Source organism: Salmo salar, chromosome ssa29 (assembly GCF_905237065.1).
Source record: "Salmo salar chromosome ssa29, Ssal_v3.1, whole genome shotgun sequence".
Classification (NCBI taxonomy): domain Eukaryota; kingdom Metazoa; phylum Chordata; class Actinopteri; order Salmoniformes; family Salmonidae; genus Salmo; species Salmo salar.
Window position 1 is genome coordinate 28,602,501 of NC_059470.1, and position 12,500 is coordinate 28,615,000.

General features: G+C 43.6%; 1 protein-coding gene across 1 annotated transcript in view; it reads right to left on the bottom strand.

The window, feature by feature from the left end:
- The window catches only part of LOC106590542 (contactin-associated protein-like 2), a 353,707-nt gene that overhangs the window by 147,607 nt on the left and 193,600 nt on the right, over positions 1-12,500 (bottom strand). Inside the window, exons 5-9 of the mRNA XM_045710796.1 lie at positions 11,561-11,613; positions 11,194-11,344; positions 10,934-11,118; positions 4,546-4,689; positions 3,968-4,226 (exon numbers count right to left, since the gene is read on the bottom strand). Of these exons, the coding sequence (XP_045566752.1) occupies positions 3,968-4,226; positions 4,546-4,689; positions 10,934-11,118; positions 11,194-11,344; positions 11,561-11,613 (792 nt within the window). The remainder of the gene's footprint in view (positions 1-3,967; positions 4,227-4,545; positions 4,690-10,933; positions 11,119-11,193; positions 11,345-11,560; positions 11,614-12,500) is intronic.

Sequence of the window (12,500 nt, forward strand, 5' to 3'; positions counted from 1 at the left end):
TGATCTAAGCTCGCCGGACTTCACTTCATGAACGAGGGGAAAAAATATATTTACGTTCGTTCAAACATGTCAAACGTTGTATAGCATAAATCATTAGGGCCTTTTTAACCAGAACATGAATAATATTCAAGGTGGACGAATGCATTCTCTTTTATAACGTATTGGAACGAGGGTACCCAACATGAACTCGCGCGCCAGAGTCTAATCGGCCATCACCGTTCCATGGCTCTTGTTCGGTCAGATCTCACAGTAAAAGACTCAAAACACTTTGTAAAGGCTGGTGACATCTAGTGGAAGCAATAGGAAGTGCCAAAACATTAATCAACCCCTGTGTGTTTCAATGGCATAGGCTTAAAGGTAATTCAACACATCAGGTATCCACTTCCTGTCAGAAAATGTCTCAGGGTTTTGCCTGCCAAATGAGTTCTGTTATACTCACAGACACCATTCAAACAGTTTTAGAAACTTTAGGGTGTTTTCTATCCATATATAATAAGTATATGCATATTCTAGTTACTGGGTAGGATTAGTAACCAGATGAAATCGGGTACGTTTTTTTATCCAGCCGTGAAAATACTGCCCCCTAGCCCCAACAGGTTAACTTCCTGCCTAGCAACACTGATGTAGTGTTGAGAGGTGTGAGCAGGAGACTCCGCCTACAGGAGGGTATAAATGCCTGTGCTGGTGGACCATGTCTGTGTCTTTTCAGCTGTTTGACCCAGTGGGTGAATAAACTTGGTTTGAGCTTTGACTCTGTCACGATGTTGCCCTCTTTGGACACTGCGAGCACCATCCCCCGACCTCTATACTTCTGACACCAGGCTCTGTAAGAGCAGTCGTAAATTCCTACGAGGAGACCCTCTCCTCATGGCCCCAGTATAGAGAGAACAAAGGAGTTCTTCCACCTCACAGAACTAGAGAACCGAACGACATTTATGTTCTGGAGAAGGTATAAAAGATCGGTGAAGAATCCAGCTACGAACTGGTCTGTTTGGTACAATTTTGTGAAACTCATGAGAGACAATACCATAATCATGTTTATAGAATAGCCTCAGCTATGAGACTTACATCTAAATGGTTGTATAAAATGAATGAATAAGGATGGAACTGTTTGTGAAATTGTGTAATGTGATTTTGGACTGTTTAATGAAGGAAACTCCAATTCCCTTTGGAGTCTTAACTAAATCAGAAGACCGCCCATGAGCACAGTTATGGTCTGGCGTCATGGGACAGGCCCTTTCTGCTCTTCCGAATAAAAACCCCACCTAGGTTTTCTATCACCAGACCGAGATGGCTAAAGGTTGGAGACCATGCATTCCTCTTTCTGAACTTTTAACCATACCACATGCTTAAACTCTTAGACTATCGATACCGACAGAATAAGAACAAGTCTTTGATATGAATTACTGGTCTGCAGCTAGGAATTCGGTATCATTGAACGCGAAGACCGACAACCGCCGAAACATCTGTCCTATAACGACATTAATGAATGTCACTCTGAACTACCCATTCTAACCACGACAGAGGGAGAGAGAGCGGACAAACTCTCCAACAGAAATTAACCTTTCAACAGAGATCCCGACGACACACTGAGCGTAAATATATATATTGATTGCAGTTATTCCCGAATGAGTGAGCGTTCATGTGCAAAGGGTTAGCATTTCAATTGTTATAATTATCAACTCTGTAGTGACTTCTCAGCTGACCCTCACTCCCCTTTTGTCTAAGAAGCCGCCATGCCGGTTTAGCCCACTAGGGCACATTCCTCTATCATTTCTTGTAACGATATCTACTGTTTGTTATGCATTTCTGTGAATTACTTAGTTAGTAAATAAATTATTTTAAGACAATTGATGTATGGATGACTCATAGTGAAGACTGGGTTCGTGCAGATAACCAACAATTTATGACATTTGGAATGAGACTGACGAGGTAAAGAATACGTCATTAATCAGAAGACTAAGTGATCAGATATTAAAATATCTGAAAGTTATATTAGGAAAATTATGGCTTTGTGATCAGAATATTTTCCTTGGTGCCCCGACTTCCTAGTTAATTGCAGTTACATGATTAATCAGGTTGGTCGCGTAATGATAATTGCGGAGAGTTATTTGATGAATGTGTCTTCGGTTGTGATGATGCCAAAGACAACTAGTTGTCCGTTAGCTTTTCACTCTGTCAGAACCGAACAGTGTGTTTGGTTAAATTGATCCTGAGTGGCGCAGCGCTCTAAAGCATCTCACTGCAAGAGGCATCACTACAGTCCCTGGTTCGAATCCAGGCTGTATCACATACGGCTGTGATTGGAAGTCCCATAGGGCGGCGCACAATTGGCCCAGTGTCGTCCGGGTTTGGCCGGGGTAGGCCGTCATTGTAAATACAAATTGGTTCTTAACTGACTTGACAAGTTAACCTGTTGGGGGTAGGGGGCAGTATTGACATGGCCGGATAAAAAACGTACCCGATTGAATCTGGTTACTACTCCTGCCCAGTAACTAGAATATGCATATAATTATTGGCTTTGGATAGAAAACACCCTAAAGTTTCTAAAACTGTTTGAATGGTGTCTGTGAGTATAACAGAACTCATATGGCAGGCAAAAACCTGAGAAGATTCCTTACAGGAAGTGCCCTCTCTGACAAGATCTTGTTCTTCTTGTCTCTGTTTATTGAAGACTGAGGATCTTTGCTGTAACGTGACACTTCCTACGGCTCCCATAGGCTCTCAGAGCCCGGGAAAAAGCTGAATGATATCGAGGCAGCCCCAGGCTGAAACACATTATCGCTTTTGGCAAGTGGCCAAATCAGAGGACAATGGGCTTAGGCGCGTGCACGAGTCGACCCCGTGCTTTATTTTCTTTCGTCTTTTTACCAAAACGCAGATTCCCGGTCGGAATATTATCGCTTTTTTACGAGAAAAATGGCATAAAAATTGATTTTAAACAGCGGTTGACATGCTTCGAAGTACGGTAATGGAATATTTAGATTTTTTTTGTCACGAAATGCGCCGTGCTCGTCACCCTTCTTTACCCTTTCGGATAGTGTCTTGAACGCACGAACAAAACGCCGCTGTTTGGATATAACTATGGATTATTTGGGACCAAACCAACATTTGTTATTGAAGTAGAAGTCCTGGGAGTGCATTCTGACGAAGAACACCAAAGGTAATCAAACTTTTATAATAGTAAATCGGAGTTTGGTGAAGGCTAAACTTGCTGGGTGTCTAAATAGCTAGCCCTGTGATGCCGGGCTATCTACTTAGAATATTGCAAAATGTGCTTTCACCGAAAAGCTATTTTAAAATCGGACATATCGAGTGCATAGAGGAGTTCTGTATCTATAATTCTTAAAATAATTGTTATGCTTTTTGTGAACGTTTATCGTGAGTAATTTAGTACATTTTTAGTAAATTCATTCTAATAGTTCTGAACGTCACATGCTAATGTAAAAAGCTGGTTTTTGATATAAATATGAACTTGATTGAACAAAACATGCATGTATTGTATAACATAATGTCCTAGGGTTGTCATCTGATGAAGATCATCAAAGGTTAGTGCTGCATTTAGCTGTCTTCTGGGTTTTTGTGACATTATATGCTAGCTTGAAAAATGGGTGTCTGATTATTTCTGGCTGGGTACTCTGCTGAGATAATCTAATGTTTTGCTTTTGTTGTAAAGCCTTTTTTAAATCGGACAGTGTGGTTAGATTAACGAGTGTCTTGTCTTTAAAATGGTGTAAAATAGTCTAATGTTTGAGAAATTGAAGTAATAGCATTTCTAAGGTATTTCAATAACGCGCCACGGGATTTCACTGGCTGTTACGTAGGTGGGACGAAATCGTCCCACTGGCCCTAGAGAAGTTAAATAAAGGTTAAATAAAAAATAAGTGTGTGTGTGTGTGTGTGTGTGTGTGTGTGTGTGTGTGTGTGTGTGTGTGTGTGTGTGTGTGTGTGTTCCTGTCCCTTCTACCTGATGATATTGCTATCCTGGTGTTCTTCGTCTGCGTCACGTTGAAGTGAACTCCCATCTTCCCGTCGTCAAGGGCGATCTCAAGCGTTCCGTCGTCAAGATTACTGAAGAGGAGGAGTCCGTTGGCGTTCCAGGTGCGGAACTGGAATCTCAGTGATACTACATCCTGATTGGCTCTTCCTGGGAGCTGCAGGAAGCTGGTGGCGTTGAAGAAAACTGGAAAGGAGTGAGACTCCATGCAAGAGAATGACAGATTACGCTACGGAAAGAGAGAGAGAGAAAAAGATAGAGAATAAGAGTGAGAGAGAGGGAGAGGGGGAGGGAGAGAGAGAGAGAGAGAGGGAGGGAGAGAGAGAGAGAGAGGGAGGGAGGGAGGTGGATTCTTATCATTACTTGTGATTATCAGAAGTTATAAAATAATCATTCATCAAATTAGTTGTTTGCTTTGACAAATTCTTACATTCGACAAGGTAATTTGATAATATATTGTACAACGAGAGAGACAGAGGCAGAAACGGAGTTAGATGGCGATTCAGAGAGAAACAGAGTGCTAGACAGTGACAGTGTGTATAACTTACAAAGCTGGAGGTGTCTAGCTTCTTGCGTCGTGCCAGATCAGTGATGTTGTCTCCGTTGTAGTTGATGCTCTCCATACAGCCTCGGAAGTTCTTCATCCCACCTCCCATTGGCTTACCACTGTAGGGCATGCCACCAAAACTCAGCTACAGTAGAGAGAGAGGGAGACAAAGACAAATAGAGGGATAAAAGAACTAAAATAGAACAGCATGAAAAGCCTTTTCTCATCTGCTAAGATGTCTTGGTGCTCCCTAAATGTTACTGCATGTGTCATTGTTAAGTGTGTGTACAATGATGCTTCACTACTCATATTAATGAATTCATTAAAGCCAAGAACGTATAAGGGAATCCAGGATTTAAACAGACACACCAAGGGCTAAGGAGATTGGCTGGGCAGTTCTGCACTGAGCAAAAGCAGTCACGCTATCGGGAATAACTCAGTTAGTTTACGATTCAAATCAAATCAAATCAAATGTTATTTGTCACATACACATGGTTAGCAGATGTTAATGCGAGTGTAGCGAAACGCTTGTGCTTCTAGTTCCGACCATGCAGTAATATCCAACGAGTAATCTAACCTAACAATTCCACAACAATTGCCTTATACACACAAGTGTAAAGAATAAGAATATGTACATAAAAATATATGAATGAGTGATGGCCGAACGGCATAGGCAAGATGCAGTAGATGGTATAGAGTACAGTATATACACATGAGATGAGTAATGTAGGATATGTAAACATATAAAAGTGGCGTTGTGATACATTACATCAAGATGGCAAGATGCAGTAAATGGTATAGAGTACAGTATATACATAAGAGATGAGTAATGTAGGGATTCAACAACTGTACCAAGCAGCACATTATAGGCACGTGTACTGTATATGCATGCACACTCACCTACACATACACACACATACAATCACTGTATTTCCGTATGTTTGTTGGGTATTTAAACATCTATTTGGTGTTATCGGTGGTATTAGTGTGCAGTACTGTTTCATTGCATTAACATCCATCATTAATTGTATATTATAAGCAAGTTTTGTTTGAGCTGCTTTTGAAAGCAAAAGTCAAATTGAAAACAGTATTGGTATTGTTGAATTGGATTTTCATAATAGCACACTAGGACTGATGGTTTGGTTCGCTAAACTAGCAAGTCTGTTTGTTTGGTTACCACGGCAACTACTGTATCTATCTAGTTATGTCAGTGGATGTTGAACATATTTCTAGTGGCAAATTAACACATTTCTAGTGGCAAATGTGTTAAATTATAGCCATGGTATGAAAGGGATAATCAACTCAGGGCTCTAGGCATTCTGTGGAAAATAATGATACTCCGTGGAAGGTCAGGTGGACTCTGCTAGCGCATCGTGGAACACACCTTCTGCATGGTTCATTATTTTCCACAGAACACACAGCCCCTCGTTGATTATCCCTTACATAGACTGCATTCTGAAAGAATTCAGACCAACTCACTTGTTCCACATTTTGTTACGGTACAGTCTTATTCTAAAATTGACTACATAAAAAAATCCTAAGCAATCTACACACAATACCCCATACTGACAAACACAAACACGAAAACAGGTTTTTAGAAATTTTTGCAATTAAAAAACAAATGAAATACCTTATTACATAAATATTCAGACCCTATAAGACTTGAAATTGAGCTCAGGTGCATCCTGTTTCCATTGATCATCCTTGAGATGTTTCTACAACTTGATTGGAGTCCAGCTGTGGTAAATTCAATTGATTGGACATAATTTGGAAAGGCACACACCTGTCTATATAAGGTCCCACAGTTGACAGTGCATGTCAGATCAAAACACTAGCCATGAGGTTGAAGGAATTGTTCGTAGAGGTCTGAGACAGGATTATGTTGAGGCACAGATCTGGTGAAGGGTACCAGCATTGAAGGTCTCCAAGAACACAGCGGCCTCATCCTTCCTGACCGACTGGTGAAACTGAGCAATTGGGGGTTCTTGGTCAGGGAGGTGACCAAGAACATGATGGTCAGTCTGAGAGGTCTAGAGTTCCAGTGTAGAGATGGGAGAACCTTCCATCTCTGCAGCACTCCACTAATCGGGCCTTTATGGCCGAGTGGCCAGATGGAAGCCACTCCTCAGTAAAAGGCACATGACAGCCCGCTTGGAGTTTGCCAAAAGGCATCTAAAGGACTTTCAGACCATGACAAACAAGTTTCTCAGGCTGGATGAAACCAAGATTGAACTCTTTGCCCTGAATGCCAAGTGTCACGTCTGGAGGAAACCTGGCACCATCCCTACAGTGAAACATGGTGGTGGCAGCATCATGCTGTGGGGATATTTTTCAGCGGCAGGGACTGGAAGACTAGTCAGGATCGAGGGAAAGATGAACGGAGCAAAGCATAGAGAGATCCTTGATGAAAACCTGCTCCAGAGTGCTCAGGACCTCAGACTGGGGCGAAGGTTCACCTTCCAACAGGACAACAACCCTAAGCACACAGCCAAGACAACACAGGAGTGGCTTTGGGACAAGTCTCTGAATGTCCTTGAGTGGCCCAGCCAGAGCCTGGACTTGAACCCGACAGAACATCTCTGCAGAGACCTGAAAATAGCTGTGCAGCAACGCTCCTCATCCAACCTGTCAGAGCTTGAGAGGATCTGCAGAGAAGAATGGGAGAAACTCCCCAAAAACTCCCCAAATACAGGTGTGCCAAGCTTGTAGCGTCATACCCAAGAAGACTTGAGGCTGTAATCGCTGCTAAAGGTGCTTCAACAAAGTACTTAGTAAAGGGTCTGAATACTTATGTAAATGTGATATTTCAGTTTAATTTTTATAAAAATAGTTTTTGCTTTGTCATTATGGGCTATTGTGTGTAGATTGATGAGGGAACATATTTTTTATGCATTTTAGAATAAGGCTGTAAGGTAACAAAATGTGGAAAAAGTGAAGGGGTCTGAATACTTTACGAATACACTGTGTGGATTAGTCCTGATGAGTGAGTGTAACTCCACTATATAATTTCCTCTGGTATCAAATCTAACAGCAAATACTGCTAATTATAGCTGACGTATGTAGGAAAAAGGAAAGATATATATACACTGCTCAAAAAAATAAAGGGAACACTTAAACAACACAGTGTAACTCCAAGTCAATCACACTTCTGTGAAATCAAAATGTCCACTTAGGAAGCAACACTGATTGACAATAAATTTCACATGCTCTTGTGCAAATGGAATAGACAACAGGTGGAAATTATAGACAATTAGCAAGACACCCCCAATAAAGGAGTGGTTCGGCAGGTGGTGACCACAGACCACTTCTCAGTTCTTATGCTTCCTGGCTGATGTTTTGGTCACTTTTGAATGCTGGCGGTGCTTTCACTCTAGTGGTAGCATGAGATGGAGTCTACAACCCACACAAGTGGCTCAGGTAGTGCAGCTCATCCAGGATGGCACATCAATGCGAGCTGTGGCAAGAAGGTTTGCTGTGTCTGTCAGCGTAGTGTCCAGAGCATGGAGGCGCTACCAGGAGACAGGCCAGTACATCAGGAAACGTGGAGGAGGCCGTAGGAGGGCAACAACCCAGCAGCAGGACCGCTACCTCCGCCTTTGTGCAAGGAGGAGCAGTAGAAGCACTGCCAGAGCCCTGCAAAATGACCTCCAGCAGGCCACAAATGTGCATGTGTCTGCTCAAACGGTCAGAAACGGACTCCATGAGGGTGGTATGAGGGCCCGACGTCCACAGGTGGGGGTTGTGCTTACAGCCCAACACCGTGCAGGACGTTTGGCATTTGTCAGAGAACACCAAGATTGGCAAATTCGCCACTGGCGCCCTGTGCTCTTCACAGATGAAGCAGGTTCACACTGAGCACATGTGACAGACGTGACAGAGTCTGGAGACGCCGTGGAGAACGTTCTGCTGCCTGCAACATCCTCCAGCATGACCGGTTTGGCGGTGGGTCAGTCATGGTGTGGGGTGGCATTTCTTTGGGGGCCCGCACAGCCCTCCATGTGCTCGCCAGAGGTAGCCTGACTGCCATTAGGTACCGAGATGAGATCCTCAGACCCCTTGTGAGACCATATGCTGGTGCGGTTGGCCCTGGGTTCCTCCTAATGCAAACAATGCTAGACCTCATGTGGCTGGAGTGTGTCAGCAGTTCCTGCAAGAGGAAGGCATTGATGCTATGGACTGGCCCGCCCGTTCCCCAGACCTGAATCCAATTGAGCACATCTGGGACATCATGTCTCGCTCCATCCACCAACGCCACGTTGCACCACAGACTGTCCAGGAGTTGGCGGATGCTTTAGTCCAGGTCTGGGAGGAGATCCCTCAGGAGACCATCCGCCACCTCATCAGGAGCATGCCCAGGCGTTGTAGGGAGGTCATACAGGCACGTGGAGGCCACACACACTACTGAGCCTCATTTTGACTTGTTTTAAGGACATTACATCAAAGTTGGGTCAGCCTGTAGTGTGGTTTTCCACTTTAACTTTGAGTGTGACTCCAAATCCAGACCTCCATGGGTTGATAAATTGGATTTCCATTGATTATTTTTGTGTGATTTTGTTGTCAGCACATTCAACTATGTAAAGAAAAAAGTATTTAATAAGATTATTTCATTCATTCAGATCTAGGATGTGTTATTTTAGTGTTCCCTTTATTTTTTTGAGCAGTATATATATATATATATTGAGAGAGACCACAATGGAGAGAGAGAGATGAAAAAAGAAGAAAATAGAATACTGTAAAAAGAAGAAGGGAAGAGAGAAAGCAGAAGAGAGGAGAGGAGACATGACACTGACAAGCGGAGGAGGGTGTTAATAGGGTGAGTCGGAGGTGAGACAGAGGAACTAGGGGGAGGAAGGGGGAGGGAGGTGAGTTGACGGCTGTGCTCTCTCAGGACAGAGTGTTAATTAGTGCTGTACAATGCCTGTTATAGATCTAGAGGGAGGGAGGGAGGGAGGGAGAGAAATACTGAGAGACACTCTGTAGAGGAATCTGAAGCAGTGGAACAATGCTGTGCGTCAGAGTGTGTGAATGCAAGTACACAGGAAAAAAAATATCAAGTGTTTGTCCTATGTTTCATGAGCTGAAATAAAAAAGCTTATTTCTCTCAAATTTTGTGCACAAATGTGTTTACATCCCTGTTGGTGAGCATTTTTCCTTTGCCAAGATAATCCATCCACCTGACAGGTGTGGCATATCAAGAGCAGGTGCACCTTGTGCAGGGGACAATAAAAGCCACTCTAAAATGTGCAGTTTTGTCACACAACACAATGTCACCGATGTCTCAAGTTTTGAGGGAGCGTGCAATTGGCATGCTGATTGCAGGAATGTCCATCAGAGCTGTTGCCAGAGAATTGAATGTCCATTTCTCTACCATAAGCTGCCTCCGACGTTGTTTTAGAGAATTTGGCAGTACGTCCATCAGGCCTCACAACCTCCACATCTTCTTCACCAGTGGGATGGTCTGAGACCAGCCACATGGACAGCTGATGAAACTGTGGGATTGCACAACTGAAGAATTTCTGCACAAACTGTCAGAAACCGTCTCAGGAAAGCTTATCTGCGTGCTCATCGTCCTCACCAGGGTCTTGACCTGACTGCAGTTCGGCGTTGTAACTGACTTCAGTGGGCAAATGCTCACCTTCGATGGCCACTGACACGCTGGAGAAGTGTGCTCTTCACCAATGAATCCCGGTTTCAACAGTACAGGGCAGATGGCAGACAGGGTGTACGGCGTTGTGTGGGCGAGCGGTTTGCTGATGTCAACATTGTGAACAGAGTGCCCCATGTTGGCGGTGGGGTTATGGGCAGGCATAAGCTACAGACAACAGACACAGTTCCATTTTATGGATGGCAATTTTAATGCACAGACATACCGTGCCGAGATCCTGAGGCCCATTGTCATGCCATTCATCCACCATCACCTCATGTTTCAGAATGATAATGTTGCAAGGATCCGTACACAATTCCTGGAAGCTGAAAATGTCCCAGTTCTTCCATGGCCTGCATATTCACCAGACATGTCACTAATTGAGATGTGGAAGGAGATGTGTTGCGCTGCATGAGATAAATGGTGGTAACACCAGATACTGACGGGTTTTCTGATCCACGCCCCTATCTTTTTTTTAAGGTATCTGGGACCAACAGATGAAATCCATAGATTAGGGCCTAATGAATTTATTAAATTGACTTATATGAACTGTAACTCAGTACAATCTTTGAAATTGTTGCATGTTGAGTTGATATTTTTTGTTGTTGTGTACTCTATGTACAGTACAGGCGTGTGTATGTGTGTGTGTGTGTGTGTGTGTGTGTGTGTGTGTGTGTGTGTGTGTGTGTGTGTGTGTGTGTGTGTGTGTGTGTGTGTCTGTGTGTGTGTTTCTTTAGCTCCTCACCTCGTAGTCTAGATCCAGATGGTCAAACTCTCCGTTGGTCCTGAAGTGTTGTGTGTGTGTGTCCAGGGTGAAGTTAACGTTGCGTCGGTATCGTTCAATCTCCACAGAGTGCCAGTGGTGATCATCCAATAGGCTTCCAGACGTCACAGAGGTGTGGCCCAGGATCGAACCGTACTGGTTACTGCCTGGAGATCACAGGATTAAACACACACCAGGACAGTGTGTGTGTGTGTGTGTGTGTGTGTGTGTGTTTATTATACCTAGGTTAATCTGCAGCAGGAGTTTGGCCTTGCGTAGCTCTAATGTAATATAGTCTCCTTGCTGTCCCTCTCCGTGTAGAATGACTCCTTCACTATCCCACGTTTTAAACTTCAGAGCGATCACATCCTTTATGATCTTCATCTTCTTCACCTGTAGGGTTGAGAACAAAATAACAACCTCTTGATTGTATTAGATTGAATATAACAGACAGACTTCTTCAATTCCAGTCCTGATGTGTTAGTGTTGGGTTGGAACTAAAGCCTTCACACCCCAATAGCTCTCCAGGACTGGAACTGAACAACGTGGACTGAAGTCCAAGTAAACAGAGACATGACTACATTAAAAAAATAAGGATATATTTCTTACCTTAAATCGGTACGATATAACTCCCTGTCCATCAAAGTTTATTACGTCTGCCCCTGAGAAAAAGAGGTAGATAGAGAAAGAGAGAGAGGGGGAAGGGGGGTTGAAGTTGAAAGGGGTGCAGGAGTGCATCAAAAGGATAGGAGATGAGAAGTGGAGAGACGAGAGGGAGGTTAGATCAAATTCACTGCTGTTCCAATTTCACTATCATCTTCACCATCTGTTTGAGTAGACACAGGAGAGAGAAAGGGAGAGAGAGAGAGAGAGAGAGAGAGAGAGAGAGAGAGAGAGAGAGAGAGAGAGAGAAAGAAAGAAAGAAAGGAAGAAAGAGAAAGAGAGAAAGAGAGAGAGAGGGAGAGAGAGAGGGAGAGAGAGAGAGAGAGAGAAACAGAGAGATATAGAGAAAGGGAGAGAGGGAGAGAGAGAGAGAGAGAGTGTGTGTGTGTGTGTGTGTGTGTGTGTGTGTGTGTGTGTGTGTGTGTGTGTCTCACTGCCATATCAGACACAGACAGGTAGACTATATAGAGATGTTAGATAGGAGAGCCCAGAACTGATTGGATCAGACACACACACACACACACACACACACACACACACACACACACACACACACACACACACACACACACACACACACACACACACACACACACACACACACACACACACACACACACACACACACATCCTGTACACAAACGACCGTGACAAGCTACTTTAATGGAAATTTAATGGGATAAATTAGTATGCATTAATGGGATAGGATAAATGAACCTGCATTATTGCAGTCCAGAAACAGGTCTGGAACCTGCTGGGTTACGACATAGAAAGAGGACAAATGCTAACATTCTAACGCTGCGTTGGAAATACATGAAAATAATCCCCTGGAGAAATTGCCATGGGGAGATGAGGGCTGGGGGAGAGAGGGGTGAGGGAGGGAAGA